Source organism: Peromyscus maniculatus, chromosome 23 (assembly GCF_049852395.1).
Source record: "Peromyscus maniculatus bairdii isolate BWxNUB_F1_BW_parent chromosome 23, HU_Pman_BW_mat_3.1, whole genome shotgun sequence".
Taxonomy (NCBI): Eukaryota; Metazoa; Chordata; class Mammalia; order Rodentia; family Cricetidae; genus Peromyscus; species Peromyscus maniculatus.
The window spans coordinates 26,705,474-26,727,399 of NC_134874.1; the positions used below are offsets into that span (position 1 = coordinate 26,705,474).

The 21,926-nt window shown below is 51.7% G+C and overlaps 2 protein-coding genes and 1 non-coding gene across 4 annotated transcripts; 1 reads left to right on the top strand and 2 right to left on the bottom strand.

The window, feature by feature from the left end:
* Positions 1 to 1,318: 1,318 nt before the first annotated feature.
* Positions 1,319 to 12,513, bottom strand: Bud23 (BUD23 rRNA methyltransferase and ribosome maturation factor). Of its 2 annotated transcripts, XR_013047786.1 has the most exons (13): positions 12,366 to 12,513; positions 12,236 to 12,273; positions 9,656 to 9,751; positions 9,479 to 9,561; positions 9,168 to 9,264; positions 7,412 to 7,508; positions 6,409 to 6,459; positions 5,597 to 5,682; positions 5,123 to 5,168; positions 4,835 to 4,893; positions 2,173 to 2,262; positions 1,942 to 2,056; positions 1,319 to 1,863 (listed from the first exon to the last, which is right to left on the bottom strand). XR_013047786.1 is itself a non-coding variant. In XM_006971307.4 (12 exons), the coding sequence occupies exons 1-12, from the start codon at positions 12,411 to 12,413 to the stop codon at positions 2,002 to 2,004; spliced, it is 846 nt and encodes a 281-aa protein (XP_006971369.1). In that variant the 5' UTR covers positions 12,414 to 12,513; the 3' UTR covers positions 1,319 to 2,001. The 2 variants fall into 2 exon arrangements, 1 of the variants encoding a protein (XP_006971369.1); XM_006971307.4 differs by having other exon boundaries at positions 1,319 to 2,056.
* LOC121825575 (small Cajal body-specific RNA 20) lies at positions 2,642 to 2,774 on the bottom strand. The gene has a single exon (XR_006067899.1).
* Positions 12,514 to 12,579: 66 nt separating the features above from the next.
* On the top strand, positions 12,580 to 15,116 carry Dnajc30 (DnaJ heat shock protein family (Hsp40) member C30). Its single transcript, XM_006971306.4, has one exon. The coding sequence runs from the start codon at positions 12,615 to 12,617 to the stop codon at positions 13,272 to 13,274; it is 660 nt and encodes a 219-aa protein (XP_006971368.1). The 5' UTR covers positions 12,580 to 12,614; the 3' UTR covers positions 13,275 to 15,116.
* The last annotated feature ends 6,810 nt before the right edge of the window (positions 15,117 to 21,926 follow it).

The window sequence follows — 21,926 nt, forward strand, 5'->3', positions numbered from 1 at the left end:
AAAGAGAAAAATGGTGGTGGGGGGGAGAGGGGAGCAGAGCAGAGAGAGTGTGGGGTCTGCATCCGGCTTTTAAGGCACAAATTGTGTGACCACACCATGCGTAAGTAGTCACCGGTGCACACTGATGACGTAAGACACAAGGCCTTTTGCTTAACTCCTGAACTGCGCATGTACAGTCATGTAGCTGGAGTGAGGGCCGAATTCTAACACCTTGAGAAACAAGTTACACACAAAGCTGACGTGTGTTGGCTTGAGGCAGGCGCCCCCTTCCGGGATTAAAAGGGAGGGAGCACCATGCCTGGCTGTTTCTGTATGTGTGTGAGTGTGTCTGTCATGTGAGTGCAGTGCCTGTGGAGGCCAGAAGAGGGCGCTGGGTCCCCTGGCGCTGGAGTTATGGGTGGTTATGTGGGCCGTAGAAACCGAACTCAGGTCCTCTGGAAGAGAAGTACATGCTCTTAACCACTGAGCCACCTCTCCAGCCCCTTAAAAAAAAGTACATGGGCTGGAGAGGTGGCTCAGAGGTGAAGAGCACTGGCTGCTCTTCCAGAAGTCCTGAGTTCAATTCCCAGCACCCACATGGTGGCTCACAAACACCTGTAATGAGATCTGGCTCTCTTTTCTGGCCTGCAGGCGTACATGCAGGCAGAACACTGTATACATAACAAGTAAATCTTAAAAAACAAAAGTGCGCATGTGTGCCTGAGTGTGTGCGCATGTGTGCGGGGTCAAAGGACAACTTTGGGCGTCGTTCCTCACCTCTACCTTGTACAAGGCAGGGTCATTTGTCCACTGTGTGCAGCTGACCCCGAGTTTCAGGGCACCCTGCCTAACTAGCACAGCAGCACTACTGCTTCACTGGGTTTGGAATCTGAATTCCTCATTTGCACGGCAAGAACTGTACCTACTGAGCGAAGGTCTTGGAGCTGGTCCCTAGGAGACGCCACTCCAGGGGTTAAGGCCTTTGGCCCCTCGGCCTCCCTGGTCAGTGCCTTCCTGCTATGCCATGTCCAGATGTAGCCCCCCCATCTCCCCCCTCACAGAACATATCCATCAAATAGCCTCAGCCTGGTGGACGCCACACATCCCAGAGCAGGACTGTCCAGACAGCCTGACGTTACCAAGTGCGAAGACATTTGACACCTCCCACCCTCGGCCAGGGACTTAAAAGAGTGGCGGAGACCCAACTGTGCCTCCCACAAGCTACAAGAATGTTTCTGTCCATTCTAGGTCTTTAAGTCCAGTCCCTGCCTGGGAGTCAGGCAGTAGTTCCCAACATAGGAACCTGAGACACAGATTAATATAGAGCCAGGGACACCAGTTACTTAGAAAGTTATTTAATGCATTTAAGACAAAATAAACATCCTTAGAAATTTTTTTTCTTTTTAGTTTTTTCAGACAGATTTTTTGCTCTGCAGCCCAGACTGGCCTGGAACTTTCCATCTTGCTGCCTCAGCCTCCCAGAGGGTGTTGGGATTTCAGGATCTGGGCTGCCAAACCCAAATCCTTGGAACACTTTTAGTGAAAAAAATATTTTGAGAAATTCGCAACTTTTCTAAAATACTATGTTGCTAGCTGCTGAGGTAAACAGTTCAATCTAGAAAATTCCTCAGAGGCAGGTCCTGGGTTGGACAGCTACCAACCACTGAAGGGAGTGGGTGGCCAGGGCCATCTGCAGGATGAGATGCAGGTGTGGGTGGCCAGGTCCCACCTGCAGGACTGGATGCAGGTGTGGGTGGCCAGGTCCCACCTGCAGGACGAGGTGCAGGTGTGGGTGACCAGGGCCATCTGCAGGACTGGATGCAGGAGTGGGTGGCCAGGGCCATCTGCAGGACTGGATGCAGGTGTGGGTGGCCAGGGCCCCGTCTGCAGGACTGGATGCAGGTGTGGATGGCCAGGTCCCACCTGCAGGACTGGATGCAGGTGTGGGTGGCCAGGCCCCACCTGCAGGACTGGATGCAGGTGTGGGTGGCCAGACTCTCCATTTGATTAGATACAGAGCTCTCAGAAGCGGGGCTTGCGCTTTCGGCCAGTGTACTGGGTGTCGGGTCTGACCTCCCTGCAGACAGACAGAACAGACTCGAGAATGAAGAGCTCTGAGACCTCAAAAGCAGGTGACCTCTTGGCGGCCACAGCCTCCCGCTCCCCGCCTGCCCATCCCCAGCTGGCACTCACTTGCCCTGGCGCCTGCGCCTCTCCTTCTTCTCTAGGACCCACTCCCGGCTCTTCTTCACCAGGTCCCGCCGTGCCTTCTTGTGTGGCACCCTAGCCAGAGACGGAGGTGAGAGGGTGGCTAAGCTGTGTGTGTGTGTGTGGGGGGGCAGCCCTGAGGCCCTCTCTTCCCGTCTGTAACCTCCACTCGGGACACTTCCACAACAGAACCCTGGCGTAGCAGAGCTGTGGGGTGCAGTCCCTGTCCTTGCAAGGCATCACGGGTAGATGGCCTTGTGTCTGGCACACACCTGTCCATAGATAACTCCGGGAAGGAGTAACTCAAGAGCCTGATGGTGTCCAAGGACAGCCATGGTACCTGCACAGTCCAATGCTGCCACTTAAGTTCCTTGTCAGGGTTGGGGTTCAGTGTGCTCAGCAGATGCCAGTGTTGTCCCCCCACACCCACCCCCTGCCTCACTCCAGCATCTGTCAATGTCTGAGGCAGGAAAACAAGGCTGCCCACTCACGGCAGTCTTGACGAAGATGCTCCTCACAGACTGATCTTGGCCTCCATCCCTGGCTGAGGAGGAACGTGATCCCCACAGCCCAGGGGACAAAAGGCCCAAGGAAGAGAGGGAGCCTGCTCACCCCCCCACAGCCACATTCCCATTGGCTGCTGGGATGAAGGGATCCAGCCTAGCTTGAAGGAGAACTGCCGGCTGCTTCAGGATAGCCTGTGGCCCCTGGGTGCGGGCAGGAGCCATGAGCTACTCAGCATCTGCAGCAGGGGCTGGGCTGTGTGCATCACCCCAGACCATCGGGAAAGAAGGGCAGGCCACGGGAGGCCAGAGGGAGCCATGGAGGAAAGGAAGAGCAGCGTGTTGGTCTGGCGGTCAGTAAGGAGCCTCCTCCTCCTCTGTGGGCAGGTGAACAGGTCAGTGAGGTTACAGTGACATGCCTCGCCATCACGCACACTGTGGGGTGTGTGCGGATGGCTTGTGACAGGAACCTGGTTAGCCAGGAAGAAGAGGGAAGGAGGGGACTGTGGGGTGAGGAAGAGGGAAGAGGGCTGGAATCGCCTAGAAGAGCAGGGCCAGGGCTGGCGACCATTCCACTTACATAGGCACTAGTGTAGAGCTAAGGGACCTACGATGCGTGGAGGGGATTGGACACCTTGTACTTCTCTGCAAAGCCTAGTAGAAACATCTAGAAGATGTCCCAGAGCTCAGGGGCATGAGCAGGGGAGCTCAGAAAGGAGTGGCCAAGGGTCAGGGGCAAGGTGTGGTCAGAGGTCAAGGCAATCGCACGGGAATCAAAGATTGTGTGGACACACGGAACACTGTGGGGGCGCTGTGAACGGGAGCATCTTGTGGGACAGGATATTTGCTTAAGTAAAGACGTGCTACATTTGTTTGTGCTGCAGAAAAATTGTTTAACGATGTAAAGATGTGTTGCTGTCTCACCTTGCCTGCCTAAGGCGTCTGATTGGTCTAATAAGAAGCTAAACAGCCAATAGCGAGGCAGAGGAGGGGTAGGCAGGGCTGGCGGGGAGAGAGAAGAGGGGGCCAGCCAGTGGCCGGCCAGTCACAGAGGAAGCAGGATGGGGACAGTACGCAGATGAGGCAAAGCTCCTCAGGGCAGCACACAGATGAACAGAAATGGGTTACGTTAAAGAAGTTATCTAGAAGGCTGGAGAGATGGCTCAGTGGTTAGAGCACTGACTGCTCTTCCAGAGGTCCTGAGTTCAATTCCCAGCAACCACATGGTAGCTCACAACCATCTGTATTGAGATCTGGTGCCCTCTTCTGGCCTGCAGGGATACATGCAGGCAGAACACTGTATACATAATAAATAAATAAATCTTAAAAAAAAAAAAGTTATCTAGAAACAAACCTAAGCTAAGGCCAAGCATTCATAATTAAAAGACTCCATATCATGATGTGGGGGCTGGTCCAAGAAGCCCGCTATAGGAACACGATGCGGGTCACTGGAGAAAGGCAAGAGAAAGTCTTCGGGGTGGCTGAAAGGTAAGTGACCACAGGTGCCAGGAGTGCTGGGGCGGGGGTGGTGAGGCCCGGGGACCTGCTTCTCTCCACAGTGAAACAGAAACAGCAGACGAGCTGGCTGAGAAGAGCAGGGGCTTGCCGCAGAAGCCCGGCCCCGGCCCTCCCCACTCCTTCCTGAGCTCCCCGGCTCATTTCCCATTGAACTCGGGGATTCTTCTACAGGTTTTCACTCAGCTTTGCTGAGGAAGTACCAGGCATCCGACCCCCTCCACGCATCTTACGGCCGCTCATCCTCACACCAGTGTCTGTTGGTGACATGTGTTCTCCGTTAGCTGGGCTGTGTTGGATGGTCTGAGCATCTGTTCCCCAACTGTGAGCTATGTGTGTAGACAGGAATGACTCGAGGGTAGAGATGAGGATGCACGGGCCAAGGAAGGCCGGGGCCCAGGCTGGAGCTAAAAGTGGCTGTGGGGGGGTTATGGGGGGAGGAACGACACAGGACGCCAAGACGCTGTGGCGGCCCCAGTACCCAGGCTGAGGAGGAGGCAGACATAGCCCACCCAGGCACACCGGGTTGTGACATCACTTTGGCACAGCAGCTGTGTCCAACCTGCCTGGGGTGAGAGCCGAGAGAAATGCCCCAGCCCTCGCCTGCTCCCCACACCGATGCACCTTACCTTTCACTGGTGAAAACGGACTCAGTGGCCCGGTCTGCATCCTGACTTTCCGTCAGCCCCTGTACGGGACAAAACTCCTGAGTCACCCTGGTACTTACTTCCCCAACAGACACGTGCCCCCAGGCCCGAGGAACCCCGGCAGGTCTGAAAGTCAGGCTACAGGGGTTCGTGTTCCTTCCTAGGACCTGCAGAAGTCTCAGAGAGTTGGGCTCCGTGCAGGGGATTGGGGAACCCTGACCACCGAGGCCCTCCCAGCATGCTCTTGTGCTGGGAACCCAGAACCCTTACCTTTGGCAGGGAGGTGGAAGGCCCAGAAAACAGACAGAGGTAGAACCTGAAACAAGGCAGGGCTACATGAAGCCTAGCTTACAAGGCCTGGCAGGAAGAGACAAGTCCTTGTCCTCTACCTTTTGCGGCCCTGTCCACCTACCCAGCATTCCTCCGTAGCCTGCAAGGGCCCCACAGCTGTGCCGACGGCTCTTGGGCCCCGCACTCACTGTGTATGGAATACATGTGCAGTCCGAGGTCCAGCTCATCTTTGACAGGGTTTCTCACTATCCTCGAGCTCATCACGGAGGCTAGGCTGGCCCGCCCGCGATTCTCCAGAGACCCGCCTATCTCATCTCCCCGGTGCCTCGTCGGGGTTCTAAGCACGAAGCGCCACGCCTGGCCTTTTGCACGAATGCTGGAGTTGGGGGCCCAGGCCCCCCCGTGTTTGCACAGAAAACACTTCACCCACTGAGCCCCGCCCCCCACACTCACTTCTTGGCTTTCGCACTGTTGGGGAAGTCCACCACCACGCCACCGGTGAAGCCTGCCCTTGTGGCCTGCGTTGTGATCAGCTCCAGCTGAGGAGAGAGAGGGGCAGAGGGGGGATGGGGGGGGGACAGACGCTCTAGAGGTCCTCAGCTCTCACTGGTCAGACTCTAAAGCACAGTACAGCTAGACCTCTCCACTCCGAGGCCCCCAAAGCCACCAAGGCAGAAAGTGGTGGCTTTGGGTCTCCGCAGCCCCGTGGAGGGAAGTGTCAGAACAAAGCGGTTCTGCTGGTGGCCACCTTCTGGTCCAGGGACCCATCTCCCGGCCCTCAGGAAACTGGACCAGACTCAGTTCTGTTACGGAGCAGGGACCTGCAGGTCACCGTCATTCTAAGGCCTAACTCATGCTGAGGGCCTCTTGCCTGCTTCCACTCTACCCCTGGGGTTATGGAGATGGGTAACATTACAGCTCATTCTGTGACACCACCGTAGCGCTTTGCATTTCTCTCTCTCTCAGTGCTGGGCATGGAGACCAGGTCCTCATGTACCAGATGAGGCTCGACCACGGAGCCACATCCCCAGCCTGCCACTGAATCATCAGCTGTCAGCAGGAGACAACACCCCAGCCTCCCCTACAGGTACACCCCCTCTCGGGGAGCCATCTGGGGTCACTGTGCCATCAACAGGTGCCCCATCCCTCTGTCCCACCAGGTCGCAAGAGGTCCCTGTTCTGCCATGGTGCCCAGTGGCAAGGCAGCGGAGTGGAGAAGGCTGTTCCCCACCCCCACCCCCACCCCGATCTAGCTAGCTGCTCACCTGCTCCGAGTTCTCAGGGTACAGCTGCAGGACGGCTCGGGCCCCGCGGACCTGTAAGCAGAAGAAATGTCATGACCACAGAAGCGCTCGTGGGGTCAGGACCTTCACTTACTAAATATTTACGAAGCTCCGGTCACGGGCAGAGCTCAGAATGCCACCGTGAACAAGACTCCTGAACTGGGCCCCACGCTGGCAGAGCAGGCACCTGACTTACAGTTGTGGCAGGAAAAGAACGGTGCATGCCTATAACCTAGGCCTTTGGGAGGCAGAGGCAGGAGGATCACCACATGCTCAAGCCCAGCCTGGTCTACACAGTAGGTCCCAGTCTCGGAAGAAAAAGGGCAAACAAGAATTACTCAGTAAGTGCTGGGATTGCAGTGTGTGCCACAATGTCTGCCGTGAAATGTTTTCTGATTAACGAAGCCGGTGACAGAGGAGGGAAGTGCAGAGGACACGGGCAATCTGGCAGGTGACCTCTGTGTGCTGGACACGATGTCACTCTCCGCATCGATTGCCTCAGATGTTGACTGCGATGCTCCTAGGTTTGGTCAGATGTCAGCCCTGTGCATCTGGGCTTTTTTTCTTTTGCATTAAAAAAAATTATTTATTTTTATTTTATGTGCATTGGTGTTTTGCCCACATGTATGTCTGTGTGAGGGCGTCAGGGGCCCTGGAACTGGAGTTACAGACAGCCATGAGCTGCCATGTGGGTGCTGGGAATTGAACCCAGGGCCTCTGGAACAGCAGCCCGTGCTCTTAGCCACTGAGCCCCTTCTTTTGCATTTTTGCTAGCCAAGGCTAGCACTGAGCTCCCAACTCCCCATCCAGTCTCTGCCTCCGAGTGTTAGGATTCCAGGTCTAGACCAGCATGTCCACCGAGTCTCAACAGCCGGTGTGTCCTTTCTAAGCAGCCTTCCTATCGTGGACCTCACTTCAGCCTTGAACTGACAAGGCAGGAGAGTGGCGGACACACGGACACAGGAGGAGGAGAGCTCATACTCACGAGGACAGAGTACAGGGACGAAAAGAAGCAGTAGAGACGCCTGGCAGGGACGTCCGACTTCTTGTTTGCGTTGCAGAGCCACTGAACAGCTGAGATGCTGGAAAGGAAGGGGACCAGTCAGGAGGGACCGACGCTGTCCCCAAAGACCTCCTGAGGACTCGGCCACCATCCCCCACCACCCGCTTCATATAGCCCCTGTCCTGCAGGGGCCAGTCCTCTCCTGGTCACTTACACAACCCAGAACCAGTCGGGGCAGCACTCACTTGCTCCTGCCATCCCAGGGAAATGCTTTCTCACCCCATGTCTGCGTGCAGTGCCTCCAGGTGCCAAGGCCAGGCTGCCCACCTGCCCCTTCACTCTCTTCCGACAATCAAAGGAAACCCACTGGACAGCACGTCCACCCAGCCACTCATCCGTTCTTTCACGTGGTTCTGCTGTGTCTATCTCAAACCTTCGGCGGCTGCACCCCTCACTCTGGCCCACGGCTCCTCACTGCTTTACACACCCAGCCACAGAATGCCACGTGACTAGTCTGGCATGAGAAAGGCCTTCAGCTTGCTCTCCATCAGGTCCTCTGGAAGAGCAGCCAGTGCTCTTAACCACTGAGCCGTCCCTCCAGCCCCTGCTTCCTATTTCTTTAATATTTTACTTTTGACTTTGAGTCAGGATCTCATGTAGCCTAGCTTCTGACTCCTGTGGCAGAGGATGAGCTTGAACTCCTGATCCTTCTGTCTCCACCTGCTAAGAGCTGGGATTATAACCAGGTGCAGCAGCATTTCATATTTCTAACAGTAATTTTAATGCTCCAAAGCTGGTCATGGAAGTCCAGGGGCTGGTGAGATGGATCAGTGATGAAGAACACTTGATGCTCTTGGAGAAGACACAAGTTCAGTTCTCAGCACTCAGACAGCAGCTCACAACCATCTCTAGTTCCAGGGGATTGGACACTTCTCTAGCTACCCCAGGGACCAGGCATGCATGTGGTACGCACACGCACACACACACACACACACACACACACACAAAATAAAAATAAGTTGTTGTTGTTTTTAATTCAGTCTTTCAAGACAGGGTTTCTCTGTGTACGTAGTCCTGGCTACCCTAAAACTTGCTTTGTATTCTAGGCTGGTCTTGAACTCAGAGATACACCTGCCTCTGCCTCTCAAGTGCTGGGATTAAAGGGGTGTGCCGCTACCACCACCTGGGAATAAATTATAGGTTCAGTGTGTCTATGATCCCAGCATGGGGGAATGGGAAGCAGAGCCAGGCAGATGCCCGGAAGCTCACTGGCCAGCTGGTCCACCTTGTGTGACATCACTCCAGACCAATAAGAGCTTGTCGGAAACAAAAGGTAGCTAGTGTCTGAGGCCTGACACCCAAGGGTGCTTGCTCCCTTGCCTCCTCCACCTATTTGTACCCACACACAAGAATGTGCACACACATTATTTTTTAGCCACCTTTGTCCTTATAAATCTCAAAATCTTAGAACATGTACATTTTTAAAATTACATTTATTAACTTTGCATGCATCCTCGTTCACATACAGAGGACAGACAATCATTCCCAAGAACCTTCTTTCTCTCCCAGCACATGTGTTCTACATCAAACTCAAGTTTGTCAGGCCTGGTAACTGATCACTGAGGCAGCACACAGGCCCAGAACATGTAAAATTTTAAATATCACGTATGACCGCTATACAGCTGGGTTTGGGAAACACTGGTCTATGGAATTAAGAGCAGGAAGTGAAGGGCCTCACCTGATGCAGCCATCAAAAGAACCTGGTCTGAAAGGGACTCCCTGGCCCATGTCCCCTAGCAGCAGGTCTCCCTCTGTGTCTCGGTCCAAGGCAGCATCTACATCAGAGGAAAGGACAGTATGGGTACCACTGCTGCAGATAGGTGTGGTGGGCAGGCCTGTGATCTCAGCCACAGGGAGGCTGAGGCAGGAGCATCTCAAGTTGGGGACTAGCTTGGGCTATATGGCAAGACCTGATCTCAACCAAAAATCCAATTTAGCTGCTCCACACCAAGAGGACAGCCACGTTGGTACGAGACAGAGCAAACTTACCCAACATGGCAGTGCTGATGTCAATGCCCACCCAATAGTGCCCCTCTTCTGAGATGTAGTCTCCACTCAGTCCAGAGCCGCAGCTGGAAGAAACAATCCACGGGCTCTCCCAGAGCTGAACAGTAAGAGACACTCCACCCTACCCAGGCCATTGGACCCAGGGCCCCAGGACCTCACCCGATGTCCAACAGGTAAGAGGGCTGACCCTCCGGCAAACAGAGGAGCTCCAATGCTCGCTCAGTCATCTTGGTCTGGATGTCAATCATCCGTGAGCTGGGGAAGTAGAAAAACATGGGAGTGGTCAGGGAGTTCTAGGTCCTAGTTCTCCTAGATCAAAAGGACACAGTCAACTGGAGGTGCTTTCCTCACTGTAAAATTTTATTTATTTCATTTAGTGTGTGCGTCTGTGTGTGTGCGTGTGTGCGCGCGCGCGTGCATGCGTGCATGTGTGTGTGTGTGTGTCTGTGTGTCTGTGTGTGTGCGTGTGCATGTGCATGTGGTCGTCAGAGGCCAGCTTGCTCCATTTGGTTCTCTTCTTCCAACATGTGGGTTCTAGGGTTCGGACTCAGTCATGAAGCTTGGTGATTACCCAGAGCTATCTCACCAGCCCTTGTCCAACATTTTAAACTGACAATTCTAACCTGAACTCAACAAACTCAAATGTCATCATTAAAAGTAGTCCCGTGATGGGCATGGATGTTTCCACAACATTCCACCACCACTCAAAAGGCTGAGACAGTGCCGGGCGGTGGTGGCACACGCCTTCAATCCCAGCACTGGGGGGAGGAGGGGCAGAGCCAGGTGGATCTCTGTGAGTTCGAGGCCAGCCTGGTCTACAGAGCGAGATCCAGGACAGGCACCAAAACTACACAGAGAAACCCTGTTTTGAGAGAGAGATAAAAAGGGGGGGTGGGCTGAGACAAAACTAAGAGTTTAAGGCCAATCTGGGCAAGACCCTATCTCAAAACAACATCAACAACGTCACCCCAAAAGTCCAACTGATACAGTAGCATGTCATTTTTTTTTTTTTTTCGTTTTTCGAGACAGGGTTTCTCTGTGTAGCTTTACGCCTTTCCTGGAGCTCACTTGGTAGCCCAGGCTGGCCTCGAACTCACAGAGATCCACCTGGCTCTGCCTCCCGAGTGCTGGGATTAAAGGCGTGCGCCACCACCGCCTGGCTTGCATGTCATTTTATTGTGTACAAATTTTAAGTGCACCAGCTGCAAAGCTGACAGAAATAAGAGCAAATCACTCAGCAGCTGACCAGCCAATGCCTATCTACAACTCTGCTGGGTTTGATGCTTTATTCCTGAGGAAGGCATGCTCTCAAAGAGTCATCTGCCGTACTTACTCCCATATATATGCAGGGCTCAACAACGCACAAGTGTTAGGGATGTGTCTCAGTGGTGGAGCACTTGCCCCACATCCAACAGGCCCTAAGTTCAATACCCAGTACCTCCAAAAAGACAAAACGATTCACCTCAGTAGCAAAACGTGTGTGCCAACCTGCACCCCACCCCCGGGACCTGAAGAGAAAAACCTTACAGCAGTGGTGGCCATGGGGAATGTAACGCAGGCACCAGGTGCGCCGGTGCACACCTCCACAGAACGAGAACCCGAGAGGCAGCGGCAGGCACATCTCTGCGAGTTCAAGGCCGGCCAGGGTTACACAGTGAAACTCTGTCTCAAAAGGAAGGTGCGGGTGGGAGACAGAGAGTAACTAGATAAGAACAGGGCATAGTAGTACATGCCTATAATCTCCACATCCAGACGGCTGAAGCAGGAGGGTCACTACAAGTGAGGCCAGCCTGGGCTACATAATGTAAACATATCTCAAAAAAAAAAAAATAGGACAAATAAACGGTAATCAGTTTACTTAACCCCATATACTAAATAATCATTTTTAAGGTCAACATACTCAAACTGTTATTTCAATATGTAATCAGCAAAAAATTGTGAGCTGTGTCCTTTTTTTTTCCTTCATCTCTCCACATTAAGTCATTCAGACTTACAGAATTTGAATAGCTAGCTACTGGCTGCCATATTGAACAGAATAGTTCTACACCTGGTCTGCCCAAAATCAAGGTCACATACAATGAAACCATAGAGTCCTACATGACGGACCATGCCTGCAATTTTAGCCCTTGGAAGGTGAAGACAAGAGGGTCAGGAATTTAGTCACCTCTGATACATAGCAAGTTCAAGAATACCCTTAGCTATAAGAGGTCATGTTTCAAACAAATAAAACCAAAAAAACTATCATGTACAGGATTCAGACGATGTTTCTGTCAACGGTTGCCATGACAATTTAGTGCAATCATGTATTTAAATAAGGCTCACAATAAACCCATAATGAGTATGTCCTTCCTCTTAATAGTACTGATTCCTTTCTGGGGGTGTGGCTCAATGGTAAAACTGCCTAGAATCCCCAAGTGAGGGGCTGGGGGTGTGGCTCGGTGACAGAGCACGTATACAATATGACAGTAGCCTGTTGGTATCCTCTAACTACTGCCTACTTTACCACATGTTTAAAAGACACTGTCAAACGATCTAGTGTAAACTGGAAATGAATACACCTACTCTGGAACCAAGGTACCAAGATCCCTCCAGGACTTCGACGGTTAAAAGTTCACTTTTTACCCTGATCCCTCATTTCCCCCACTCCCAAACTGTAGATGCATTCCAAGCGACGCCCATAATCCGGGCGACTTGCCGATCCCGACCCCCGATGCCATTCAACAGCCATGCTCTCCTCACTTGCGAACGTATTTCCGGGCTTCATTCTGGTCATAAAACTGTCGGGAAGAGAAAGACACATGGGATATGAGGGGAAGAATCCCAAAACTAAGCATTCTAGAAGAAGATTAAGGCCTGACAAGACGCTCACCAGCTCTGGCGGTCCGCTGTGCTCAGGTCTCCGGCTCCGAGACGCCATCTCCAGGGTCCCGCAGCACGCTGCTGCCGGCAAGCCCCAGCGCGATGCTTTGACGTCATCAACCCCGCGACCGCCTGGCAGCGCTTACGCTCTAAGCTTTCCCCGCCTTTCCTTCCATTTGATTGGCTCCGAGGCGGAGGCGCCGCTCACGATGCGCGGTTTCCATTGGCTGGCTGGGCGGCGCCCTGCCCCCGCCACGACATGGCGGCCGCGCGCTGCCTGGGCTGGCCGCTGTCACCTCTATGGAGACTGTGGCAGCCCCGGGGCTTGCCACGGAGTTCGGCCCCGGGCTTGGGCCCGCGAGGGAGGGCTTACTCCCGCACCGCCCTCTATGAGCTGCTGGGCGTCCCCCCGACGGCCACGCAGGCACAGATCAAAGCGGCGTACTACCGGCAGAGCTTCCTCTACCATCCGGATCGCAACCCCGGCAGCACCGAGGCCGCCGAGCGCTTCACGCGCATCTCCGAAGCTTATCTGGTCCTGGGCAGCACCGTCCTCCGTCGCAAGTATGACCGAGGTCTGCTCAGAGACCAGGACCTGCGCGGACCCGGCGTCAGGCCCTCCAGGACACCCCCGGCCGACCCCACCCCTCCCCAACCTCCTCCCTATACTCCTCGGGCTCACGGAGGCACTCGGGCCTCTACCGGCGACCGTCGCACTATGTTCGACTTTGACGCCTTCTACCAGGCGCACTATGGGGAACAGCTAGAGAGAGAGCGGCGTCTGCGCGCCCGGAGGGAAGCCCTTCGCAAAAAGAAGGAGGGCGGATCCAACAAGGGGCTCCGCTGGGACGATACCCGAGATGCCACTTTCTTTATCCTCATTTTCCTCCTCTTCGCCTTCTTCGGGTCCCGTGTTTAATCGGAGAAAAGGAGGGAAGAGGAACCAGCCCAAGAAACTTGCTTTTCTTGACTTTTGAACTATTGGTTGCCTTTCTTAACCTTTGAACTATTGGTCTTGGATTGAACTGACTACCTCTAGGGCGGTTTCTTGACTCTCCTAGCACCTTCCCAGCCTGGCTGGTGATCAACACATCCTTCTCCTATGGTCCAGAAAAAGAGGCTCTTCCATGGCCAAAAAAGAGCCCCCAGGATGAAGACACCCGAAAACTAGACATTTAAGTGCTTTCCGGAGTCCCCTGGATGCCGGTTTGTTTCTAGAAGTTGCCTTCCAGATGTCAACTCCCAGAACCGTTGCTCTGGTTTTATCCAGAGGCCCTGAGCAAGCTTTGTCTTGTGCCCTGCCACATGTTTATACCATGGGGCAGCACATCCTCTGTAACCTTTGAACAGTGCAATACTACTGGGTTGTCCGCTGCCAAAGAGATTTAATTCTTGGGGCGTGCATGAAACTTGTCTTTCTGTGTTACCCCAAGCCACAGGTGAGACTTGATCAACGCTCCAGCAGACGCTGGGGATGTGCCTAGCTCAGTGAGAGAATGCTAGCATGCAGCAGGTACTGGGTTCAGTCCCCAGCACTGCTAAGGTCCTTCCGTGGCCCCCTTCCCCGCCAAGAAAAAAGTTAGTGCAAGATTCCCATTTTACTCAGGTCTGTTTCACACCACCTCTGTCAGGTGGGAGCCGGAAAACAAAGCCCTGGAGTATGACGAGTATGTGTGCGTCCATATTTATCCAGGGTGTGACCTTGGGGGAAGGTGCCCTGTGGGTGTAAACACAGAAGAGTAAATAATTTGCTCTCCTGAGATCTGTCACTATGACTCATATTCGACTCCACAGTGGTGATGTAGGGGGATGCTAAGGGGCCAAGTCCGTCTTGGGACAGTGTGCCTGCCTGTCCTTGGTCTGCCTTTCATTGTAACTGTGTGGCCTGCTCACTGTGACAAGACTTGGAGCTTGAGTTCCTGAGTGTGGCCCATGCATCTGCAGTGCTGATCACAGGTGTCACAAGTCAAATCCTGCTACCGAGAGGCTGTTGGATTGTGGGAGTAATTTTGGGCCCTGGAGCAGCCAGGAGGAGAAGCAGCAGGAGGCTCGCTGGTTAAGGTGGAGATGATGTCCAGAGTGTAGTTATAGGCCTCTGATCGATGGAGGACGCTGAGGCTGGAGGATTGTGACCAATTACATAGCAAGACTTGTCTTTAAAAAGATATAAAATGATGGGCATAGTGGCTCACACCTGTAATCACACCTTTAATCTTGGGGGGGGGAGAAAAAAAAGATACAAAAAAAGTTGAAAACTAGATTCCTCATATGCTGCTGACCAAGGATTGTAATGAGTTTTTGGGAGAGTTGTCATTTGGATTTGGGGGAAATTTCTGTTGTTTTGTTTTGTTGAGGTACTGTCTAGTAACCCAGGCTGGTCATGAACTTTCTTTGTGCCTAATACTGAACTTTTTTTTTTTAAAGATTTATTTATTTATTAGGTATACAGTGTTCTGTTTTGCATGCACACCAGAAGAGGGCATCAGATTATGAGCCACCATGTGGTTCCTGGGAACTGAACACAGGACCTCTGGAAGAGCAGTTAATAATCTTAACCTCTGAGCCATCTCTCCAGCCCAGAGGTGTTGCTGGAGAGCTTCTCTCCAGGTTCCACCAAGCCCCGCAGTCCCACAATCCACGTATAAAATAATCACTCAGATGCTTATATTACTTATAAACTGTATGGCCATGGCAGGCTTCTTGCTAACTGTTCTTATAGCTTAAATTAATCCATTTCCATAAATCTATACCTTGCCATGTGGCTGGTGGCTTGCCGGTGTCTTCACATGCTGCTGGTCATGGCGGCAGCTGGCAGTGTCTCCCTGCCTCAGCCTTCCGCTTTTCAGAATTCTCTTCTCTCCTTGTCCCACCTGCTTCCTGCCTGGCCACTGGCCAATCAGTGTTTTATTTATTGACCAATCAGATCAATTTGACATACAGACCATCCCACAGCCCAGAGGTCCCCTTCTGACTCACATTGGGAATGAGCTAGGACATCGTAAGTACACTGACTGGGGGCATGTGTAAAGCCGAGACAAGAGAGATCCACAGCAGAGCTCAGGATGTGGCTCAGTTGGTAGAGTGTTTGCCTGGAATGCACAATTCCCTGGGTTCCACCCCCAGCACTCTATAAACCAGGCTTGAGGTGGTGTAATCCCAGCACTTTTGTGAACCACAGACTGGCCTAGAACTTTCCATCCTCTGCCTCAGTCTCCTGAGTGCTAGGATTTCAGGCATGCGCTACCACATCCACAGGGGTATCGGACGCTTTCTGGAGGACACCACGCATGGTTTCCTTGGTATCGTTTTATCTTCCCTCCTCCCAAGACCGTATTGGGTTTCCCTTCCCCTACTTCCTGTGTGCCCTGGCAAGGGGGGTAAACTTGGCGATGGACATTAGCCCATGCCTCCGGATCTGGCAATGGAGGTAGTGGGTGAAGAGGTGTGTCCCTGTGCAGAGCAGGGGTAAGCAGCAGGCATGGAGCTGAAGTGTGCAGGCTCTGACAAGCTGACAGGAACCAAAGATCGTGCATCTGGGGATTGTCTTTTAGTCAGACTGCTAAAATGGGCAAACTGGACAAAATACCCTTTTATACTGACACAGTGGAGGTATAACCGGATTCCTTCCTTCTGAATTCCTTCCCATGATACAGCTTTGCCCTCTGTCACCGTTCCAGTATCAGTCAAGACAGGACGTGATAGCGTGTGTATATCCCAGCCTGTGGCCAGCTGAAGCAGGAAGGTCTCCAGTTTAAGGCCAGCCTAGGCTAGATAGTTGAGACCCTGTCTCAAGAAAAAGGTCGAGGGGGGGCCTGGTGGTGGACTGGGGAAGCCGAAGCAGGAGGATGACCCATGAATTTGTGGACCCGCTGGGTCTACATAGTGAATTTCAGAGGGCTATATAGTGAGGCCCTATTTCAAAAAGGAAAGCGGGGTGGGAGTGGGGCCTGTGGATGACCTGGTGGTTAAGGAGTTTGCCTTGTTCTGTCCCGGGACCTCCATGGTAGGAGGAGAGAACTGTCTACAGAAGTTCTCTTCTGACCTCCACAGAAACACAGTGGTGTGTGCATGTGTGTGCATGTGCACCCCCACACCTCACACACAGACAAAATAAACGTAGTAAAAAGAGATGTGTAGCTTTAGGCCGGGGAGTTGTTTTCTGGGTCACGACTAAGGAGACCCCCACAGCACCACAGGAATGGCCACTAACACACGTTTTGGGAAACAAGAGGTCCTGTATCTTGAACCTATGCGAGGTCACGAGACCCTAAGAAGAGAGAGAAGGACCAGCCGGCAAGTCACAGGCCTTGTGGGTGAGGATGCAGAAACCTGGGAATGTGGCGGCTCAGCTGGTAAGGTGTTTGCCTGGCATTCACAAAGCCCGGGGTACCAACTGCCGAGCTATATACACTGAGCGTGGTGGTGAGACCTGTAATCACAAGAGGATCCCAAGTTCAGGTTTAAGGCTAGCCTAGGCTACATAAGGCCTGTCTCGAAATAAATAAAGGAAAATTAATCTCAGACTTTGACTGCTCTCAGTTCAGCCTCCCTGGGATGAAGTCATACTTCCATCTGCCTGTGGATGACATCATAGGGTGCACCCGCCTCATTGGGTGTTACCCCTCATGTAGGTTAGCTCTCAGATCCAACTTGCAACTTAGGTAAGGTACTACCTTACCTGTAGAGCCTCTGAGTTGGTAAGTAGTGCCCTTCTCTGTGTTAAAACCATAGTGAGCACCAGGAACAGAACACACCGGAAGCCCTGGGTTCCATCCCTAACATGGCATCGGTGGAAATGGTGGTGCCATCTGCAAGTCCAGTACACACGACGCAGGGGAAGAAGGATGAGACGCTCAGGGTCTTCTCCAGGTGCTGTGGTGGTGCACGCCTTTAATCCCAGCATTCAGGAGGCAGAAGCAGGCTGATATCTGCCTCTGAGGCCAGCCAGGGCTACGAAGTCAGATCCTGTCTCAAACCATAACAACAAAGAACTAAAGGCAGGTTAGAGAGTTGGGGGCTTTGTGATTTGGTTCTGTAGTTAAGAGCATGCACTGCTCTTGTAGAGGGCCGAGGTCCATTCCCAGCACCCATATCAGGTGGCTCACGATGGCCTGTAACTCCAGCTTCAGGGGATCCAACACCCTTTTCTGGTCTCTGTGGATACTGCACCAACACATAAGACACAGACACACTGGTACATAAAACAAATAGCTGGGTGGCGGCAGTGGCGGCGGCAGCCCACCTTTAATAAATCCCAGCACTCGGGAGGCAGAGGCAGGCGGGTCTCTGTGAGTTCGAGGCCAGCCTGATCTACAAAGCAAGTTCCAGGACAGCCAGAGCTACACAGAGAAACCGTGTCTTGAGAAAAAAAAAAAAAAGACTCTTGTTCTGGAGCTGATGAGATCACTCAGCAATTAAGAGCACTGTCTGCTCTTCCTTCCAAAGGACCTGGGTTCAATTCCCAGCACGCACATGGCAGCTCACAACTCTTTGTAAGTTCCAAGGGATAAGGAATCCAACATACACAGATATACATGCAGGCAAAACACCAATGCACATTAAAAAATTAAAAAGGGAGAGAGGCAAAAATGGAGTAGAGCCCCACAGCCTGCCGGGACTTGTGTTTAAAAGAAAAAAAATATATAAAATAATTCTCTAAAAAGAAAAAGTATGGCCAGGTGGTGGTGTACACCTTTAATCGAAGCACTCGGGAGGCAGAGGCAGGCTGACCTCTGTGAGTTTGAGGCCAGCCTGGGCTACAGAGTGAGTTCCAGGACAGCCAGGGCTACACAGAGAAACCCTGTCTCAAAAAAACAAAAAGAAAAAAGAAAAAGGATGAAGCATTTGGGCCTAGCTTGGGCTACACATGAGACAGTGTCCAAACAATCACATAAAGACCACATGAGAAAGAGAAGCTGAATGACAGAGAAAGAGGGGGCGGGAACATTTCTCGTAGAAACGAACTGCTTTGCTTCTTCACCGTGCTGCCCCCTGCAGGGATTTGAGTTTGATATAATAACCCATGTCTGGGCCGATGAGATGGCTCACCAGCTTACCACCAAGACTGACAACCTGAGTCACTCCTGATCCCCGGGATCTACAGTAGAAAGAGAGAACCATCTCCCACAAGTTGTCCTCTGACCTCCGCTCCTGCCTGCACGGGGCGCGTGTGCGTGTGCGCGTGCACACACACACAAATATATATATTGGTTTTTCAAGACAGGGTTTCTCTGTGTAGCTTTGCACCTTTCCTAGATCACGCTCTGTAGACCAGGCTGGCCTCGAACTCACAAAGATCTGCCTGCCTCTGCCTCCTGAGTGCTGGGATTAAAGGTGTGCGACAACACCGTCCAGCCAAATATGTTTTTTATAACCTTTGTTTTAAACAGAAAGATGATTATAAATCTTCATTTTTTTTTCAAAGCTGGGATTGAACCCAGAATTTGCACATGCTAGGCAACTACTTTGCCATCGAGACACACCCCAGCCCCTCACTGGGGGATTCTAGACACTACCTACTTTGGAGTTACAGAGTCTCAGCTCCTGAGTGTAGTCACTTGAGTCGTGGTTGGTTTGTTATCGTTTGGGAGACAGTGTATTTCTATGTAGCCTAGGGTGGCCTGGAGTCGTCTGTATTCTTTACAGGTACACTAAGGATCTTGAAGGGCTTAGCCAAATGCAGGAGTTCTTGGTACAGTCACAACCCCTCAACTCAATCCTGAGGGTAACCTGGTGTACAGTGGGATAAACCCACAGCTAGTCCAGATAGTGGAAACCATCCTTGTTTCTGGGTGATTAGGGCTAAGCTCTTAGCCAGAGCTCTGTAGAGATCATAGGCTGGTTGGTAACTACTTGACTTGGTGAACCTTGGTTGGCACATTGTTCGCTTAGCAGGGCATACTGGCACACACCTTTTATCCGAGCCCTTGGAAGGCAGAGGCAAGTGGATCTCTGAATTCAAGGCTAGCTTGGTCTATAGAATGAGAACCTATCTAAAGAAGAGGAGGAGGAAGGAAATCTATTTAATACCAACATGTTTCCTATTTGAAAAATGAGGGGCTCTGGGGAAAATATATAGAAACTGGCCCAAACAAAACCATGAGTATAAGACTTTCTGGGGCACCACCATTCCCAGAAGAATGGTTCACTGGAAGATGTTTTCACCAAGCCTGACAAACGGAGTTCAGTCCCGACATGGTGGACAGATCTGACTCCAGCAAATTAATGCGCCTGCAGGAGCAAGCACGCGTACATTTGCCCACCCACCCACTCACCCACTCACACAAATAAGTGTAATTAAACAAGCAGATCTGGGGCTGGAGAGATGGCTCAGCAGTTAAAAATATTTGCGTTTCCTCCTCTTCCAGAGGACCGGATTCAATTCTCTGAACCTACTGGGTTCTGCTCCAAAGGATCAGATGCCATCTTCTGGCATCCAAAGGCACACACACAAGCAGGTGCACAGACACACAGAGACACATAAATAAATAATAAATCTTCAACAAACAACAACAAAAACAACTTCCTGTCTGGGCATGGGCATCCACATAGTAAGCAGTCCAGAAACCTTTTTTTTTTTTTTTTCAAAACCAGAACTAGGCAGAAAAGGAGGCTCAGTGGTTAAGCGCACCTGCTGCGCAAGCGTGAGGATGGAGTTTAGATCTCAGTATCTAGGTAATAAGCCATTCCTCCCATACACTCCTGTAACCCCAACTCTGAGGGGGGCAGAGACATGGCGATTGCTGGGGTTCGACAGCTGAGAAAATGTGAGCCCCAGGTTTAGGGAGAGACCCTGCCTCAAAAGAATAAGGAGGATAATAGGAGAGGACACTTGATGCTCTCTTCTGGCTTCTGTAAGCCTGGGAGCACACACCCTCCCAACATACACACACACACACACATACACACACACACACACACACACACACACACACACACACTCACAGACTCACACAGATACATACAAATAAATGAATAATAATAATAAAAAGCCAAGCTGGGCAGTGGTGGCACAGGCCTTTAATCCTAGCACTTGGGAGACAGACAAGTGGATCTCTGTGAGTTCGAAGCCAGCCTGGGCTACAGGATGAGTTCCAGGACAGCCAGAGCTACACAGAGAAACCCTGTCTTGAAAATGCAACAAAACAACACTGTGTTTCCAAACCCAATGCTCTGCCCCCTTAAAAAGAAATGTCCCCAATAAAGGCTTGCAAGATGGTTCAGTAGGTAAAGCACTTGATGCCAAGTTGATTGACACCTTGAGTTTGATCCCTGAGACCCACATGGTGGGAAGTAGAGGACCAACTCCTGTAAGTTGTTCTCTGGCTTCCAAATGCATATCATGACATGTGACCTCCCCTGTACTAAATAAATAAATGTAATTTAAAAACTACTTTCCAGTTCTCCAGGTAACAAAACAGCCATTCCTAGGGTTATAGATGTGTGCCGTGGTGCTGACTGCTGGAGTCTGTAATGGGTAGATTATTTATTTTTGTATTGAAAGTAGAGATGGACTCAAGGCATCACCAACGCTAGGCAATCTCTTGACTGTTGAAGCACACCTACAGCCCCCCAACCCCAAGGTAAAACTTTTCTTCTAAGCCTCTCACTGTGTACTCTAGTCTTTTCCTCTCTCACAAAGGATCATCCCAGGGTCATTCCCAGGCATGTTCATCCCTAGAACCCAGCTGTATAACATTTAAAGTAAGAACGACTGAAATCTTCAGAACACACCAGGCACCTGCTAGCTGGGAACATTATGAATCTTTGTTTTGGTTTGTGAGACAGAGTCTCACTATTTTTCCCTCTCTGGCCTGGAACTCATACTACGTAGACCAAACTGGCCTTGAACTCAGAGAGATATGCCTGCCTCTGCCTCCCAAGGACTGGGACTACAGGTATGGGCCACCATACCTCACCTCACTGGGAGGCAACCTGAAGGACCCATCCAGTTCCCATGGTAACAATTATCCCTTTTTTGTTTGTTTGTTTGTTTGTTGTTTGTTTTTTGAGACAAGGTTTCTCTGTGTAGCTTTGCGCCTTTCCTGGATCTCACTCTGTAGACCAGGCTGGCCTGGAACTCCCTTTCTATACTCTCTCTTGTACTGGGGCTTTTGGTTTTGTTTTGAATTTTGAAACAAATTTCTTTTAGCCCAGGCTGGTTTTAAATTTCCTTCTAAGTCATGGATGACCTTGAATTTCTGACCCTCCTGTCTCCAGCTCCCAAATACTGAGATTACAGACATGCACTACCCGCACTTGGTTTATGGGTTGCTGGGGATAGAACCCAGGACTTCATATGCATGCAAGGCAGGCACTCTATGAACCAAGCCACATCCCCAACCTGGCTGGCTTTTTCTCTACTTCTTACCTGCCCTAGGGAAGGAAGGCTGAGGCCAGTGCAGGCCACTGAGCCCTTCTAGAAAATAATCCTCAAAGTCCTGATAATGGAAAAAGAGGTAGCCATGCCCAGCCTTAGCTCTCCCCAACTCAACTTTATTGAGCCAAAGTCTCACTGTGTAGCCTTGGCTGGCCGGGAACTCACAGAGATCTCCCTGCCTCTGCCTCCTTG

Coding starts and splice junctions, on each gene's coding strand:
- Bud23 (XM_006971307.4), bottom strand. CDS start 12,413: ATGGCGTCTCGGAGCCGGAGACCTGAGCACAGCGGACCGCCAGAGCTG. Junction 7,509..9,167: donor TCTTTTGATGGCTGCATCAG/GTGAGGCCCTTC, acceptor CTTCCTTTCCAG/CATCTCAGCTGTTCAGTGGC. Junction 5,683..6,408: donor ACCCTGAGAACTCGGAGCAG/GTGAGCAGCTAG, acceptor CTCTCTCCTCAG/CTGGAGCTGATCACAACGCA.
- Dnajc30 (XM_006971306.4), top strand. CDS start 12,615: ATGGCGGCCGCGCGCTGCCTGGGCTGGCCGCTGTCACCTCTATGGAGA.